The 18,198-nt window shown below is 43.3% G+C and overlaps 1 protein-coding gene across 1 annotated transcript in view; it reads left to right on the forward strand.

Annotated features, from left to right (window-relative positions):
• Positions 1–1,262: 1,262 nt before the first annotated feature.
• The window catches only part of LOC142593063 (KAT8 regulatory NSL complex subunit 1-like), a 30,369-nt gene continuing 13,433 nt past the window's right edge, over positions 1,263–18,198 (forward strand). Inside the window, exons 1-4 of the mRNA XM_075706515.1 lie at positions 1,263–1,807; positions 8,359–8,500; positions 10,899–11,081; positions 12,867–12,997. Of these exons, the coding sequence (XP_075562630.1) occupies positions 1,263–1,807; positions 8,359–8,500; positions 10,899–11,081; positions 12,867–12,997 (1,001 nt within the window). The remainder of the gene's footprint in view (positions 1,808–8,358; positions 8,501–10,898; positions 11,082–12,866; positions 12,998–18,198) is intronic.

An 18,198-nucleotide genomic window follows, 5' to 3' on the forward strand; every position in this document is an offset into this window, starting at 1 on the left:
GCACCTGTACTGTAAAGTAAACCTTCGGGAAAGGGTTTTGTATGGGTAAATGATACAATTGTGAACATTAAATTCTTAAATGTTGCTTTTGGCTTTTTGCTTTGGCAAAAAATATTTAATCAGATAATAAACAACATTTTTAGAAACCACATTGTCCATCTGCTACATCAATAAATGAAGCTGCTACAAACCCCTAATAAAATGCTGTAGGGTACGATAGCTAATTCTGTGACCTTTTTCGGTAAAACATCAAATAAAAGTGTTACTGTGCCTTCTTTAAGTAACAGAAACCATCCCACCTTCTGATGAGCACGTGTGGAAGCATTGCTTCTTTGGTCTGAACGTTTCTTCTAGCGGTCTGTGTGCTTTGGAAGCTGCAACTTCTTTATGTGGTTTTCAGGTGTTCCTCTCCAGAGAAGATTCCTCTCCCAGGACTGTCATGCTAACCCTGCTTCATTGGTATCCTCCTGCCTCGCAGTGTGCTTCTACGGGAAGCCAGGGAAGGATAATTTGGGAAGATGTTGGCTAGAAAAGACTAGAGGCAGTAGCCCGCGATGTATTCCTGAGACACTGACTTTGGTCCTGGCTGCTCTCAATTTCCCGCACAGCCTCTGCCAATGGAGGCTTTCCCTGACTCGACGGCGTATTTCTGGGATACCACGGATGTACAGGATTACAGTCTTAGCTTTTTTTGCTTAAGCGCGCGAGTTGAGTTTTTCCAGTTTTGCCCACTGAGTGACCAATACCGAGAATTCCTCTCTGGAGAGATGGCGGTTTGCCAGCTACCTGCCGCAGAGACCCGGTTCCTCCCTCCCGCGACCCTCGGAGCTGCCAGCCTGGAGCGCCTCCCTCCCTCACGCCCAGACAAGATGGAAACCCCTCAGGGAGCTAGCTAAACGCTGACTTTCCATTATTTGGGCTGGATTAATCACTGTCTGAGATGCTTTTATAATTGGATTAGCGTACAGAATGGATCGAGGATGGGCTCCCCGGTGAAACGGGCCTTGTACTGGACGTGTTCTTTGTTTCGCTCTGCCCGCCCCGTTCAGCGCTCAACGGACGCGGCGGGACAAGATGGCCGCCAGCTCCCCCACCAGCCCCCTCCGCGGCTTTATATAGACTCGGGGGGGGCGGGCTGACAGTTGTGATTGGCTCGCCAGCCTTCCCTCCTCACCGCTCCTCCCTCCCCTAGCACGTGCCGGCACTATTTACCCCTTCTGGTTGGTTCCGACGCGAGCGCGTGCTCCAGCAGCCAATGGGCGATGGGACGGGGCGGGGCGAGGCGAGGCGGAGGGAATAGAGGGGCCGGTGTGCGCCTGCGCATTGTGGCGCCGCTGAGGCGCCGTCCGGTCGGCCCCGGGGAACGCTCGTGGCCCCCGTTGAGCCGCGGCGCCGCCGTCGCCGCCTTCCTCGCCCCTGGGCCCCGCATGGCGGCTCCGGCCGCGGTCCCCGGGCCGTGTGCGCTGCCCACCGGGCGCCAGGCCGCGGCCAGGGGCCGCCAGGCCGCGCTGTGGAGCCGGGCGCGGCGCCTCCGCCGCCGGCTGCGGGCGCTGCAGGCCCGGCAGGTAGAGCGGCACGTCCGGCAGCAGTTGGCCGGGCTGGCGCGGCACCTGGGGCGGGTGGGCCCCGGCGGCCTGCCGCCCGCCCTGGGGCCCGACCTGCGGTTGCTGGCGGCCAGCGCTACCGCCCGCCTCCGCGCCACGCAGGGCGCCTGCGACTCCGACGCTACCGGCAGCAGCAGCGGCTCCGGTGAGGAGAGCGAGGCGGAGGGCGACGGGCAGCGGAGCCTCGCCGCGGCCTGCCCGGGGTGAGTGCGGGGCCGCCGCGGCCCGTCCCCGTAGGCGCCGCTGGGGAATTTCCTGCGGCGTCCATGAGGCCGCTGGAGAAGTCTGCCCGCTCAAACCTGCGCTCTCGGGTTATTCAAGTGTAAAGCATCATTTTAACAGCGCCTCTTGTGAATTTCGGCCTTTTTTTCTTTCTTTTTGTGGTAAAAGAGTGAGAAAACCTTCTTCTGCCGTCCCCTTTTATGGGTTGTTTTCTTGAAAACTTGTACACCAAGTATTCTTTACCCTCTGTGCTTTTACGGTGCCTTCTCTTCTGTGTTGGTTTTGTGTATATTAGGTCAGGAATATTCGTGAGGTGTTCCCAGTTTATCCATGGAGTGAGGTGCTGGAACAAGCCTTGCAGTGCGTGCCCCTCCATGGCGTGATGCTGTTGGATCTGCTTTGATTTAAGGATACGAGCGAGGCCAGGTTTGTAGGAAGGTGTGACCTCTTGTTAGACTGTCTGATGTGACTGGGGACAGGGAAAGGTTAAAGCTTGGCTTGGCTTTGATAAATAAAAGTAGAATAGGGCCATTCTGTGGTAATGATCGTAGAAGGTAACTAACCAAATTGGAGTTGGTGACTGGACAAACAATACGAAGAGAAAGCTTTTACCTTTACAAAGGTAAAGACTTTTCAAAAGCCTAATGTCTGCACTGACAACAGTCCTCTGTATTATCCCAAGCCAACTTAAAGTGCTTTTGCAATCGGAATGTTTTTGACATGCGCTAGAAAGCAGCGTGTGTCGGCTTTGATGTGGCAGTGCTGCTGATCTTGGTGGTGGGCAGTGGGTCTGCGTTTCACAATAAACACACCGGACTTCCGAAATGATCAGTTTTATTTTCTGTGTGTGAAGTGGTTGGTAGTCTGAAAACTAGCTATAAGGAGAACAAAGATCTTTACCACTTTTTTTTTTTCAACTTGATAGCCAAAAGTAGCACTTGTGTGGTCCATCGAAGAATGCAGTTTGATAAGAGAGAAGCCAGGTAACAGCTAGCTGTTGGCAAAAGGGATTTTGTGGTGTGAAACTGTCAGCTCTGTAGAAAAATGAGTTTTGTTCTGTCGCTTTGTCTCCTGAAACTGATGTTTGTGGTTTTAGGTGTTTGCCAAGAGGAGCTCTTGGGGTGGAGGAGAGGGAAGCAGGGCTACCTCGCTTAGCTACTGCTAGCTCTTGGGAAGATTTAATCAATTTTTAGGAAAGACCCAAAGCAGCAGTGGTTCTGTATGGTAATTTTAAGTTGATGAATGCAGATTGTAAAGCCAGGTGATGTTTTATTCCTGCTGGATAGATCTGCTGAGCAGTTCAGCGTATGTGTTAGAGCTGCTAAATAATGGTTGTACCCTGTGGGATTTCACCTGTGAAGTGTTCTGAGGTTTGCTGTTTTCTAAAGAGGGGAGACAGCAATTAGCTGTAGGTACCTGTTAAGGTTTGGTTGTCTTGTAGAGATCCTGGGTTAGTCTTTTTCTAACTGTTTTATGGCAGTAATTGTTCTCTCTGCTCTGAGATGACCTGTTCAGTGGAAACCGATAGCTGGAATGACTGTCTTGGGGGAGGGAAGGGGAGTAAAGAAAGCTGCCTCTTGGGCGTACATATTCTGCCATTTCCCACTATAACTTACTCTTTATTTGTCTGTCCATGATGAATAAATTTTTTGTATGTGAATCGTCCTTGTTCCGCTTCAGAACCCAGAGGCTGTTGAGATGGAAATCTCTGTAATTCCTTGTGTGCTCTCTTCCCAGTAAACCATTGCATTCCTGTCTCCCCCGGCCCTCGGAGCTTTCCTGAGCATCAGCAAAGTGGAAATGACCTGATTCTGCCTCCCTTGGTGTTGGGAGAGCAACAATGGAAAATGTAATGAGGTGGCAGCCCTTTGGAGAGTAATTCATATAGAGGGCCTCAAAAAGCTGAGAGGGAGTTTGTTGGAAGTGTTTATCTGCCAGAAGGCCAAGAATGTGGCAGAGCAGAGGGCATCAGCCAGTGAGTTAAGTCTTTGTATAGTTGTCTTCCTGCTTCCCTCTGTTTGTTTAAAAAAAGAAAAAAAAATCAGAATTGATTACTTGGCTGTCCAAAATGGGTCAGAAAATTCTTGTGTATAAATCCAAGATAGCAACTTCATAAAATTATGCCTTTCCCAGCATGGCACTGATCCTCTTTATCCTCCTCTGGCTTGTTTGTCCAGATCTTTCATTGTATGCTTAGAAATGTGTGGTGTTTGAACACATCTTGTATTTACTCAGTTTTCTTCCTGCTGATTTGCCGTGTAGTTTCCCTTGAATGTAACTCAGCTTGGATTTTTATGGGAACTGAAATGTTTCAGAGGGGTGGTGTACATTTATAGTTATTTGTAGCAAAGGCATGTTAAGATGAAGTTTTGTTTTCAAGTGTTTTTCCTGATTTTTGGCTTAATTCTAGTCTTGCAGAACAGAAAAAAAAACCCAACTTGCAGAAGAATATTCTAAAAGATACTGATGTTGTCAGATTATTTCCCTGGGAAATACTGGGCTTTTGCTACTGCACTTTTTGTGTTAGGATTGGTTTAAGTTATGTTACAATGTGCCTTCCCCAAAAAACCCTTGCTCTGTTGGGTGAATGGGATGCTGATGGCTGAATAGGCGGCTGTTCAGTGTTTTCTCTGTTTCAGTCAAAGGCCTTGCCCTGAAAACTGCATGCTGTTGAAACACAGCTGGGAAGAAACAACTATTTCTTAACTAACCTATGGCAAAAGGTGTAACTGCTGTGAGTATTTCTGGAGTAGCTGGTCTTCGTAACAAACAGCTTCAACCCCAATGGTTGGTTTGAGAGAGTTATAAACAGCTACAGCTCTCTTGGAGGCCTTATAGTCCTGTCTGTTCTTTACTCTTACATGAACTCTTTAATCATAGGTTAGTTGGTTAATCTACATATGTGCCATAAAACAGTGTATCTAAAGGAATGTCATTATTGCCAATTTATAATTTAGTGCACAAACAATGAAATACTGATGCTTGGTGTGTGTAACGGCTTGAAAAATTATAGAATAAGTAGCATGTGATTTTCCTGTCTTACTTTTGACTTTGGCTTCAATTTAGAATGTGCTCTTGGCTGCTTTGCACCTCAATTGCAAAGGCTTTCAAGTTGAGCTCACAGTCCTTTTTATTTTTTGGCTATTGGAGCAGTGTAAATCCCAACTGGGGTCTGCACAAAGCTTGCCTTTCCGTGTTCCTCTGCGTGTGCGCTCATGCAGGCATTCACAGATCTGCTGTCTTGGATACTTCAGTTAAGCTTGGCTGAGTGAAATCTTACTTTAGCTCTTGCATGTTTTATCCTGCAGAAACAAATTTACCTGGATACAATTCTGAGTTTAGATTCTGGACCTGTGGAGGGTATCCATAGAAAACGGGCTGTGTACAGCAGTAGTGCAAACTTCTGCTCTTAATTGAAGGCAGGTGGCTGCTGGCAATGAGCAGCCAAATGTATAGAAATTGGTGTTGGGTTGGTTTTGGACTGGTTGTGCTGGGGAAGCAGGCAGCGTGGGCAAGCGGAGGGAAGCTGGGATTGTGGAATGGGGAGTGGAGCCTGTGGAATGGACAGACCCGACAGAAGCTTGAAAATCAATTGCAGACTCTTGCTTTATGTTTTATTCTCTCTCTAGTTCTAGATACTTCATGTAATTATATTTCCTTTAATAAACATAAATGTTGATTTTCTTAGCTTCTGCATTATTAGCTAAAACAATTCAATAAGGTTTGAAGCAGAAAAAAGGTGACTTACAGTAGATCGTTCTTGTTTAAGCATTGAATATGCTCCTGCGCATTGATTTTTTTTTCCTCTCATATCAGACCGGCAAAAACAATATGTTTCAAAATTGCAAAGTTTTTCAACTGATCTGTGTAAAAATGCTTATGTTCTCATTTTGATGATTACTGTCAATACTGTAGTAACTCTTCCAATATTGTGGAAAGTTAGATGTGGATTACTACATCTGGAAAATTCTTGCTTGTGGTAATGTACCTAAACTAATGGCAAAAGCATGTGAAGCGTCTCTTCTGGCTGGAAAGAACAGTTGTAATCCTCTGATCTTGATCTCCCTACCACGAGGTGATACTCAGAGATCTTCAGTCTGTGAATCAGTAAGGAGCAGATTCAAACCTGTCAAGAACTTGTTGTAGACAGTGATTTTAAAGTGAGGGTGGGGAAGTTCAGGTGTTTCTGAAGTGAAAGCATTTGTCAGAATCGAAAGAATTTATCAGAATATCAGAATTAGCCTTAGGAAATCTTTTTCCTTGAAAGAAGAGCACATATGCTTACGCCTAATATAATAGTGGTCACAGGCTTAGTGCTTTAAAATCTGGGCATGCCTGATTTTATTTTGGTTTTTTTTTCTGTGAAGTTCCTAGGGCAATACCTCTCTGCTTCTGCATTCCCATCATGTTATGACTGAAGTTTGTATAGATGAGACTGATCTGGCGTGCTCAGGAAGAGGTATCTTCTGCTGATGTTCCCTGAGGCAAGTGAATCCCATTTGGTGTCATCAGGCTGTGAGGATTGTGCTACCCTCGGTCATAGGGACATTCAGAAACCTCCTAGTGAAAAATGTCACCAAAAAAGAAAGAAGTACTAATTTCCTCTTTGAATGGTGGTCTACCATGTTGAGCACTCTTCTGGGCTGTGGGATGCAGAGCTTTCTACGCCCTTGCTTAATCACAAGAAGTTTGACCTGTATTCTCATCTCATTTCTTTTAATACTGGTTTAGTAATCTAAATATGGCTTGTTTGGGTTTTTATATAGATACACAAAACCTACCTTTAAAAAAAAAAATCCTCACACACAGTTGCAGACAGAGGTGAACGACTAGTTCTTGCGTAACCACAGGCTTATGCAGTTCCTTCCATTTCATCTGGAAACCAGTATTTTTAATTCATTACATGTGGTGAGCTTGAGTCATTGTCAGGAGGAAGAGAGAAAGCTTCCTGGAAAACTACAAGCAAGATAAATGTCTTCTGAAAGCATAAGTCTGATATCCAGGCTCAAGAAGTCAATTGTGATTACTGCATTACTGTGAACAGCCTTGTTCATCAAAATACCTACAGATGAGGCAGTAATTTCTTTCAGACATCGCTTTAGCTTGTTGTTTTTTCTTTATTCAAAAGGTTACTTTCTGCAGATACTTTCATACCTTGGTAGTGGCAGCAGAAGCATCATTTGAGAAAGAAACTGTGATATTGATTGCTGCTGTCATGCTGTCAGTAAGCATGCAGTCTTTCTCTTTTCGGTGTTAGTAAAAGAAAAAAAAAAATAGCTGAAAGTAAGAGTCCCTGCAGATAAGAGGTTTCAGAAGGGAGGAGGGAAGGACACAAGTGCCAAGTGTTACGGCAGGTGCCGTAGGCTGTCGTTTGTGCTGGGCATGACAGCTTTTAAAATGCTGTATTGCTTAAACGCAGCGCATCGGCTGCTGAACCCACCGGAGTGTGTGGTACTGGCCTTTAAGGTTGGCGCACGTGGAAAATGGCACACAGGCAACTACGAGTTATTGAAGGGTCTTGGGCTCTCTTCTTCCCGACAGAAGATGGCCCGGAGGCTATCGAATGGGGCCTTATTCTCGTCTGTAGATATTATACGTATGTTTGTTAGTACATCCTGTACAATTGTAAGATCTTAATATTGTACTGAACTGTCACTTTTATTATTATTACTGACTGTTAAGAAAAATTTGACTATTACTGTATGTTAGGGCAAGAGCTGGACCGCCATTGTTAGGAGGACAAAAGCTTGTGTCGATGGCTGATTTTTAGGTAGGGATTATAGTATGTAGGGACATATGGGTTTTGGACATGACGTGTGACATCTAACTTTCTCCCCTATTGACATTTACCACCGAATTTGACCCAGGTTGATGGGCCACCTATACTTAACCTGGAAAAGGAACATGTATTATATATATATGTTTGTTAAATAAACCTTCATTCAAACAGTAACTTTCAGTGAAGACAATATTTGCTCTTTGCATATAAAGAAAGAATTATCTGTGTGGGTGTTTTCATATCTGGTGTTCTACGTGGCACTGGTGTGATGGTTTTCTGTTACAGCAACAGAGATTCAAGCAATAGACTAAAAATCTCGTAGACAAACAGCTCTGAGGAGTGTCGCAAGTACAGGTTAGTCCTGCTCTGTGGTCAGCGGCACAAGCTAGGACTTTGTTCCTTCAGGCAGTTCTTTTTGTGGTTTTCCCCACCCCTGAATCTGCAGAGGAGAGAAGTCGTTTCTGTGCTTATCTAGAACGATCTGGACTCCTGCGTTGGTCTGTGATAGTCAAAATAATGCTACCTGCTCCTTTTTAATATATTTTGTTGCACAGTTGAAGAATTGTATTGACCACACTGTCCTGGGGATAGGAGTTGTAAATTAAGGCTACATTTTGGTAGAATTTCTGGGGGGAAAACTCATTTCTCCTGTATCCACCACAAACTCTTAATTGCTTTTGAATAGTGAAACTGTTCTTGAATTTCTGTCAGATTGTTTTTAATGTTGAAACATTAAACAATTTTGCTTTTCAGACGTCACCATGCAGAGTGCCAGTGGGCGACGGAGAGAGCAGCCATTATTTGCCGTTGGACATGGTTGCAGGCTCAAATCTCCGATTTGGAATATCGAATAAGACAGCAGACGGACATCTACAAGCAACTTCGTGCTGCCAAGGTAATTTTTGCCTTCTGCTTTATGACTTGGGAGGTTCTCTGGAAGCTATTAACAGGCTATTTCTTTAGCAGAATGGTATTTTCTCTGTAGAAATAAGGGTGAGGGGAAAAAGATTTTGAGCTTTTGAGTTAGCCCCATACCAGTAAGAGGTGTTACCTTTGTCTTTTGAGGGCTGTGACTTCTGTCTGCTTCACAAAGAGTATAGTAAGAGCTTGGTGAGAGAGGAGGGGCTTAATTACATCATCTCGTCTGGGCAGAGCAGCTCGTTAATGGAACGGGGCTCCACAGTGGCATAAGCCACCAAGTTGGTCCTCGCAAGTGTTGGTTTCTAAACTGGCACAGTGGCAGGGTACCATCAGAGGTGCTCACAGTACCATTTACGTTTCAAGCCTCGGTGCCTGCTGGAAAGTATTATCATTTAAAGCACCATGGATCTTTATATCTCAGAATGCTGTGTACACAAGTTTTATGCCTTTCTTCTAGGCCATGACCTTTTAATGTTTCACTTCTTTAATATCTGAGAAGCACGGTAGAAAATAGAGAGGATGAATACTCATTTCTTGACTAGAATGGTTTACTTCTATGTGACTAGATTTCCTAGAAAAAAAAAGAAATGAAGCTTTCAATCTTCATAACTTGAAATGCATTTTGGGGTTTCCCCTTGTAAGAGCCTCTCAGTCCACTATAAAAGTCTCTGGAAGCACTTGAGTTAATGCTTTCAAGGTGCATCTGAACTTTTGAAATAACTCGTGTTCTGATTTGAAATTATTTGGATCTGTTTGGCTCTCAGTGTAAACTGCAGAGCTCATTTCCCTAGACATTGGGGGGAACAAAAGCAGAATGTGAGAATTTTTACTTGGCTTGAGTGTTTTCCTTCTTCCTGCCCTTTGTCTGGAAGGAAAACTGTTTTAATTATTGTCCTCATTGCGTATGTGTCTTGTTTTCTCTGGATACATGCGCTTCCCTGTTGCATCAGCTTTTATAAATCAAATATGTCGGATGACTTTTTGGATAAATTTAAAACTTATTATTCCACGGGGTTATAATGTGTCTCTGACAAGGATAAAGAGCGGTGCCTGTGTAGCTTTACTCCTTGTACACTTTTGTAGGTGCTCCTGCAAGATCTCAGGTGAGGAGAGCCTTCATTTATTGGTGTTCTTGGCTAGGACTGCCAATGAGAGGGTCAGTCAGACCTGCTCTGGCTGGAGGCTTAGACTAGATGACCTCCAGGTTTACTTTCTGATCTAAATTGCTCTTTGATTCTACTGTAATGCTATGGAAAATAATGATTCTTAAGGGCCCTAGACTTTCATAACATTAGTTTCTAATGCAGCACAAGATGAAGGAGAATACTAACTTTTTAGATGCTTTGAATCTTTTCTGAGTAAGTGGAATTTGTCTAGCTATATTTCAGTACTTTAACCAAATTAGTTTATGATTATCTTTAATTCACTGTAAAGCAGTTACTGTTAAGCAATTATGATGTTTAACAGGCATGAATGCAAATGCATGAAATAAGTTAATTGTCCTGCATAATATTTTCTTCCATTCACATGTATGTGTATAATTATACCACAGGTGCTACAAAGTATAGACTGCACAGTGAATAACATTAAATTTCCCTGTAAGGAATGCTAAGTTTCCAGCTACTTTCTACCAATCTCTTTTACTAAAGAGACATTTTGATGGGATGAGAGACTATTAAGCTGCTGTTGAGCACACAGAAGATTGTCAAGAGAAATAGGTTGGTGTGTAGAGCATTGTGCGTATGCCACAGGGTGTACGCTGGTAAGGATGAAAAGGGTATGTGTGACTGGAGCAGTAGAAACTGAACTGCGGGGCGGCCAGCTCTCCTCACCCATTATAAAAATGGAAATGAAATAGTGTGAAGGGAGGATGGTAGTCTTAATCATGGCAGTCATCATCTCTTGAGCAGTACTCATTAATTACTGCCATGTTATTCTTAATAGTCTATGTTCTCTGAATAGGCTAGTCTAAAGTAGCAGTCACCAATGCCTGCTGGTCCATGACCAATGATACCAGGCAAGTAATGTCCTGCGGGCAGTCCCATGCCTTGATTTCCTTTTTGCTGATATTGGTTATATCTCCCCGTAGCTGTGAGCAGAGCTGGAGGACCTTGAAACCAGCATGCTAATTATAGGCCATGGTTGCGGACAGCTCTTCTAGGAAAAACAAACAGCATGGATGTTGGCATAGTAACGGTTCCTCCTTAAACTGCTTCCCCTAGGTTAGAGAGAACACTTACATTTTGAATTAATGAAGCTGCCATAGAAATGTAACTCCTAAGTTCTTTCTTTCTCTTTTAGAGTATACTTAAGAAATACTTGTTGTGCTGCAGCTTCAATGAGTGAAATTTGGTGTCACTTTTTATCCCCAGGGCCCAGTAGTCCTTGGTGGTGACTGGCAGCCTGGAGACCTAACGAAGAAGCAGGGCCGATTGGGTTCTGTGTCACTGGTGACCTCCAAAAAGAATAAGTGGCTCTCGCCTTCATCTTCTGTCCCAAGGTGCCCTGCAGGAGATGCTGCTCCTTCCCGTTTCCTGTATAACATGCAGAAGCAGGTCAGTAATCAAGAAAGACATAATTTTGCAGGGATAGCAGCAAAGAAAGTAACTTCTGTTAAACCAAGTCTTAAATCAACAGCAGTTTATAAATCACATCAAATAATTTGGTCTTAATGTACTATTTTAATGTTTCTTTATAATTCAGTTTTGCTATTTTTTTGCATATATTAGCGCATCAGCTGGTATCAGTTTACTAGCACTTTGTATTTGACACGTGACAACTGAACTTGCTTCACCTTATGCTTTTAAAAAAAATCTCTTGTACTTTTGTGTATTCTTAGTCCTCCAAAATTAAAGAAAAACAAAGCGAAACAAAACCATGAAACAAAAAAACCCACCACAGAAATCTACTGTGAGTCTTAATTTACTGTGCAAGGTCTGTGGAAAGTGACTGAGTCTGCAGTCATAAAAAAAAACCCCAAAAATCAGTGCTTAGGAAAATTTAACTTCTGATCTGAAGCTGTTGCTAGAGTCTTGGTGCTGATGGCACTTCTGACCAATGTTGTTTGTGTATGATGTTTTAAAGACCCTTCTAAAGGATTGACATATCTAAGTAGTGTTCAGAACCTGGTATTTCTGGCTGGTGGTGAGTAGCTTCTGGTATACTGGTCACCAGACCAAGTGACTTGACAGGTGCTTTTAGCCTTAACTTCTGTGAAGCTATGAGGGGTCAATGGTCACAAGCTGCAGAGCAGGGAAAATACTCATGTTTCAGAGGGCACAGGGGAAAAAAGAAAATTAAGACTTTTCTTGAAAGCCAGCTTTAACTTTTGCGGTTGCAACTTCTGAGGGAAGATACTCCAGTATGTGTAAGGGTAAGCTGCAGAATCTGAATATTGAGAATAAGTGACTGAACTCTTGTAGGAACAGAGGTGAGAGATTGTGCTCGATAGATTCCAGATGAATATGGGATGATTCATTGGTTTTTTTCATTGTATGCTAGAAGTATCTAATAAAAGGAAGTATAGTCAATAATTACATTCAGATTTGAAACATTCTATGGCAAAATTAAATTGTTCAAAAAGGGAATAAACAAGTTAATGGATGCTCTGCCAACTGAATGATGTGGTCCCGATACAGTCTGTGACTCAATAAATCCCTGTATTAATAATTTGACAAGAAGATGCTTCCTTCAAGGGATGAAGCTGTGGCATTGGTAGCACAGTGTGAGGAAAACTGTACTTCTGTTGCTCTTTATCTTTGTGGGGGTCTGTTATTTAACTGTCAAAACCCAAATACTTTTGATTTCCACACCATTAAACCCCAATACCTGCAGTTCACTGCGTGCGTATATCTACATTAACATTAGTTGTGTCCAATGACTGTGTGTGAACCATCAAATATTCTTAAACAATACTAGTGTTTCATTAAAACTTCTAAAAGTTTCTGTGAAATGAGTACAGCCTTCAGTACAGTATAAGCTTTTTGTCTAGTGGAAAAGGCAGACTAGCTCAAAAATGAGGCTGTCTGGCTCTGAAAGTGGTCTCCAGCTTACAAAATGGAGAACCAAAAGCTCTACTGTGATACATATTTTGTGATGGTTCAGAATGCATTTAAAATATGAACTTAGATTGGAGATTGTTGCTTGAAATGCAATTAAATTGCATGTGATTGTTTACATTGGGCCTATTTACGTTCAATGTCTTTATAATTGCAGCAGGCTCCTTAGATTACCCTGCTGCTTTGGTTTTCTGGGCTTTTTGCCTCTCTGCCCACAACCTTCTTCAGATTCATTATCACATTAAGCTTTACCGAGTTTGAGATTTCTTTCCTCTCTTGCAGAGCTCTCATCTTACACAGTCTTTGGGAAACCCTGCGTGTCGAAGTCCCTCCTGCACCCCCATCAGCGGGTCTCCAGCACCCCTCAGAGCCTGTGCCATGTCACCCCGCCAAGCCAATGGAGTGTTCAACTGGTTAGTTCTCCTTCTCTTATAGGTTGATCAAAGTAATTTCATATTTAAGGCATTGGTGATGGTGGCCAAGAAAGGGGTCTTTAGCTAAAAGACTTCTGTATGTACAGTTCAGTTGTAAAAATTTGAAATAGGTATGCATGTCTGCTGGGAGGGTTCTAGAGGGGAATTTCTTCTAAGAAGGAATATAAAATTAACAGTTGTGATCTATTGTGTAAAAGAACAACAACCAGAACCCCAAAACTGCCAAATACATAGATGATGTTGCTTGTCTGGTAGGCAGCCTGTTGGAAGATGTTACCTCCTTTTTATAAATGGATGACCAAAGTACCTTGCATGTCCAGGTTAAGGTTGGATGCTGTACAGTATCCTGGTGACCTGATTTTTATTTTTTTGAGTGGATTTCTGAGCTTTTTGAGTCTCTTTCCTTGCACAGAATGTAGAACATATCTTTCTGCTTATTAATTTTCAACATATGGAGAAGTAAATCTTGCCTGTCTTGGTGGTGGTGAAGAGATACCTAGAATTTAGCCTTTTAACTCTGTATTTTTTTGGAGCCTTGCATCTGTAAGAAAAAAGATATTACTGACCAGTTGTTTGTTAAACACTGGCAGGGGGGCCGGCAGTAATTTTTAAATAAATCAGGAGCTTTCCTTCTATTTGGTGTTTAACTAGCATTCAACTTGGTTTAATATTTGGGGACACATGTCCTGTGCAAGCAGTCACTGGGCTTCAAGAAGCTTGGTAGCAAGAGGCAAACTTTAGTCTGTCGAATTGCTGAATAAGCTTTTCATCCCATGGAGTACTGGATATATCAGTTAAGAGAAGCTCCCTAGAAAATAGACCCATGAAATGCACTGATCGGCCCCATGATTTACTGTGCTGTTCTTCTAATTGCTCCATTTTCTTGTATAGCTTTATGGTATCTCCCTGGATTTTAGGCTGTTCTCTTTGAGAAGTTTTTCATCTTATTTCCTTCCCTTCTATTTCGTTTCTCTAAAGATTTCTCCATCTATTGCCACCTTATTCTTGGGAGGGTGGAGAGGGAAGAATCAGTGCTGCTTCAAAAAAAGCCGAAAACCTCACTTGTTCCCTGTATCCGATCCTGTATGAATTGGATAAAGCAGTGATAGGGAGGGAGGGGTCTAAAGCCAATACAGACAACAAGACTGTGAAACTTGAACTGAAGTCTTACGCAGAACATGTCCCTTTCCCTCACCAAATGCATGCTGCTTTCTCTGTTGTTTCTCATACGCAGGCAGTTGCAACTCAGTTGCCTTTCAGGCCCTCAGCCCTTACAAAGAAGGGGCTCAAATGCATTTTCCCCTTCCCCTGTCAACTTTGTCTAGAGAAAAGGCTTGCACTCTCCAGTCCTGGATGCCTGTAGACTTCAAGATCCGCAAAAGACATGCGAACAAGTTTGTTTTAAGGAGGCATAAATGCCCAAGAAGACAGGCTGGCACTTTGATAGAAAAATTTTGAAAGTGAGAAAAAGTTGAAACCCACTGATTCAGAAGACACATGCTGCTGAGTACTCCTTGATACGCTGTGTTTCCATTTTCAGTCAAGCTGTGTCTAAAGCTAGGAATAGTACCAACTGTCATCACTTCAAACAAATACGCCATCAAGTTTATAGCAAGTTGCTAGTTAAACTGAGTAAAACTTGGTGCACTTGCCACTTTTATTTCTTGTGGGGTTTTCCTTATGTTTAAGGGCGTCATCTTCATTCTGTGTTCCGTGAAGCTACTGAAAAAGCAGGATACAGTCTGCATTTTGCTGCTTGATAGAAAGATTCATTGAAAGCTGCTAAATACACTGGGACTGTGTCCTGGTTTCGGCTGGGATAGAGTTAATTTTCTTCCTAGCAGCAGGCATAGTGCTGTGTTTTGGATTTAGTAGGAGAAGAATGTTGATAACACGCTGATGTTTTTAGTTGTTGCTGAGTACTGCTTATGCCAGTCAAGGACTTTTTCAGCTTCCCATGCTCTGCCAGGCGCACAAGAAACTGGGAGGGGGCACAGGCAGAAGAGTTGATCCAAATGGACCAAAGGGCTATTCCATACCATATGACGTCATGCTCAGTATAGAAACTGGGGGGGTTGGCCGGGGAGCAGCGATCGCTGCTCGGGAACTGGCTGGGTATCAGTCGGCGGGTGGTGGGCAATTGCATTGTGCATCACTTGCTTCGTGTATCATTGTTATTATTATCATTATTATACTGTTACTATTAGCATTACTATTTTACTTTATTTCAATTATTAAACTGTTCTTATCTCAGCCCAGGAGTGTTTCTCACTCTTACTCCTCCAATTCTCTCCCCCATCCCATCGGGGTAGGGGCAGTGAGCGAGCGGCTGCGTGGTGCTTAGTTGCTGGCTGGGGCTAAACCACGACAGACTGCCTAAGGTAGTGTGGTTTGAACTGAAGGTGCTGGGGCAGCTGGAGCACTAGGGTATGTATTGTAGGTACTTGCCTGATTCTTACAGTCCTTTCCTAGACATCTCGGTCAGGGCCACTGCATTTTCTTGTGCAGAGCCACCTACCTGCTGTTCTTCTGTTAACGTAGGCAGATCCTCCTGGGCCACATCTTGCCATTGTCATCGTGGTGGGTGCAGAACAAACAGGTCAAGCACAGATGGGAGTCAGTCCTGTGCAAAGCAAAGCCTTGGTTTGCCTATGTCGTACTAGCACAGCGGGGAGCTGCTTTCGCCCTCCCAGCGTTCAGAGGCACCTTGGTGCTCGATGGCCTGGACCTACCTGCTTGTGACGGGACGTGCCTGGCAAAGTGAAGCATCTGTGTCTGGGTTGCTGCGCCCTTCTTCCTCAGTGCCATCTTGGTGGCAGGCTGCGGATGCTGGGTGGAACCGCTTCCAAGAACTCCCGATGACCACCAGGCCTTCTCTGCACCCCTTTCTCCTTGCCTGTTCTTAGCCCAGCTGTCCCACAGGATACCGAGCAAGATGGACCTTTGGTCTGATCCAGTGTGATTGTTCTTGCAAATCATCAGCGCCTTCTTCTGAGGTACCTGATGCTCTTACAATCAATTGGTTGAGCTTTAGTCTTGGGGAGTTGAAATTGGACTAATCACAACATGCAGAGGCTTCAGGCTGATGCGTTGCCTAAAGAAATAGAACATCTTGTGGTTTTGTTAGGGAAGAGTTTGTTTTCTTTCACAGATGGCTTCAGTAAAGGTTGTTCTTGCTGTATTCATTCAGTTAAACTAGCTTGCATTTTTTGAGTGGTAGTTTCAGCCTAGGATTGATTAGACTGCAGTAGAATGAGGGAACAGAAAGCATAGATTATTCAAAGCAGACACTTAATTCTGTATTTCTGCTACAGTGATTGATAGGTTAACAAATTGTTAGCCGATTAGTCCCGAGCTTCAAGCAGTAATGTTGCTAATCTTCTGAAGGTAGATACTTTAGTAGTTGTGCTTTTATTCTGGGCTAATTCTGCAGATAATAAACCTTATTTTCTCTTGATTTGTAGAAATCCAGAGGATTCTGGAAGTATTAGACCAAATTATGGAAGTCTAAATCTGTTTAAATGGCTATTTTAATCCACAGTTACTTGCAGCGTGATGTATTGGGTCTCTGTTTCATACTTGAAGAGTTAAGAAGTATATGGTGATCTTAAACCCAGCTGAAATACTACTTTCTTCTTCTGTATTCCATGAAGTTTTATGCTTGCTCCCCTTGTAATTAATCATCTGAATGGCAAGGAAGGCATTGTATATTTTATTATACGTAAGTTACCAATTTTGATAAAACAAACTGAATTGGTAGTGCATGTTTCTGCATGTGAAAAACCAAGAGGCTGAAGAGTTGGGATGCCAGGGATACCAGGTAGTCGCTGTTCTTTATATAATGCAAGCTCTGGCCAGGCCTCCAGTGCCTGGCTCCGATCAACTAATTCCATGAAAGGTCTGAAGAGGAAAAAGTAGAGGCAGCTTGACCTTGCCCCCCGGGAGGAGCACCTCCATATTCCCTTATCAGGAATGTACGTCTGCTCATAGCGCAGGCTGTTATTAATAGTTTCATTGGAAAGAATGTGACTCTCTAAACTGACCTGCAGGAGCTGGTGAAGTTCTGATCTTCCAGAGAGTGATGGCTGATTGCTGTGCTGCAGACAGGCTGAACAACCACTGCTTTGCTTGCCCTGCTTGAAACAATCACCACCGCGGTGTGAAACCAGTAGGGTAATTGCCAGGAACAGGGGTAGGACCGATGGCAAATGTTAGCGTTGCAAATGCACCACTGAGTTGTAGCGATTGGCAGTGATTTTGACTCTAGCTTAGGCTGATGGGGAGGGGAAGAAGAGGTGCTGAACAGCATATGTGTTCCCCTTCTGTTTTACCGTAGTACTTGGACCTGTCATCTTCTGCTACCTAACGCATGAGCCTTGCTCTTTTGGTCAGGTTTGGCTGTGTTGATTCAAACTTGTTACTACGCATCACAGCAGCCTGTTTTTGCAAATACAGCATTGCACAGTGTTCTCATTAATATCTTAAGTGCGGTCTCTTCAAGTTAACTTGGAAGAGTTACAAGTGCTGTAATTCGAAGAGACTGCACTTAACAGAGCCATTTCATTAATATCTTTTCTTCTGATGCCTAAATGCTTTTAAGACTTTTTTCAGTGCTGTTCACTCTTCTGTAGAATTGGCTGGGTGCTTGCATTGGGAGGCAGCTCCCTAATAGGCAGACTCCAGAAAAATCATTGAGAATTTTGGTTGTATCCAGCTCACATCCCAAGATAAGCGTGAAACTATAAGTACCCAAACTGGAATTTGTGTCAGATACTAGGAATTCATTTGGACCTTGTCAGGGAAGAGACCAAAGGTTTTTGAGCTTACACTCAGAATCAGGATTTCCATTTCAGAACTGGTAAAAATAAGTTCCTGTGGATAGTTCCTGTGCGGTGTAGTGTGATCTGTCTTATATCTACTCATTTAGGAGTGATCAATGTAACATGATCCCAAAATTTAACTATTTTGTCTCTTCAGATTTTTTTAGTGAAATCATCCTCTGCTTGTGTGGGAAACATTGCCTGAAGTAGCTTGCTTGTCTTGTTTCTGTTAATCTAGTAATGGCTTTTGAAGCTTCTGTCTCTCTTGGAAGGAAAACTGTATCTTGTGTAGATTTGAAAGCATGGATTTTTACAAGCTGTGCCCTATATTTTTAAAGTTTCTTAACACAGAACTTTATT

This window comes from Pelecanus crispus, chromosome 2 (genome assembly GCF_030463565.1).
Source record: "Pelecanus crispus isolate bPelCri1 chromosome 2, bPelCri1.pri, whole genome shotgun sequence".
Classification (NCBI taxonomy): domain Eukaryota; kingdom Metazoa; phylum Chordata; class Aves; order Pelecaniformes; family Pelecanidae; genus Pelecanus; species Pelecanus crispus.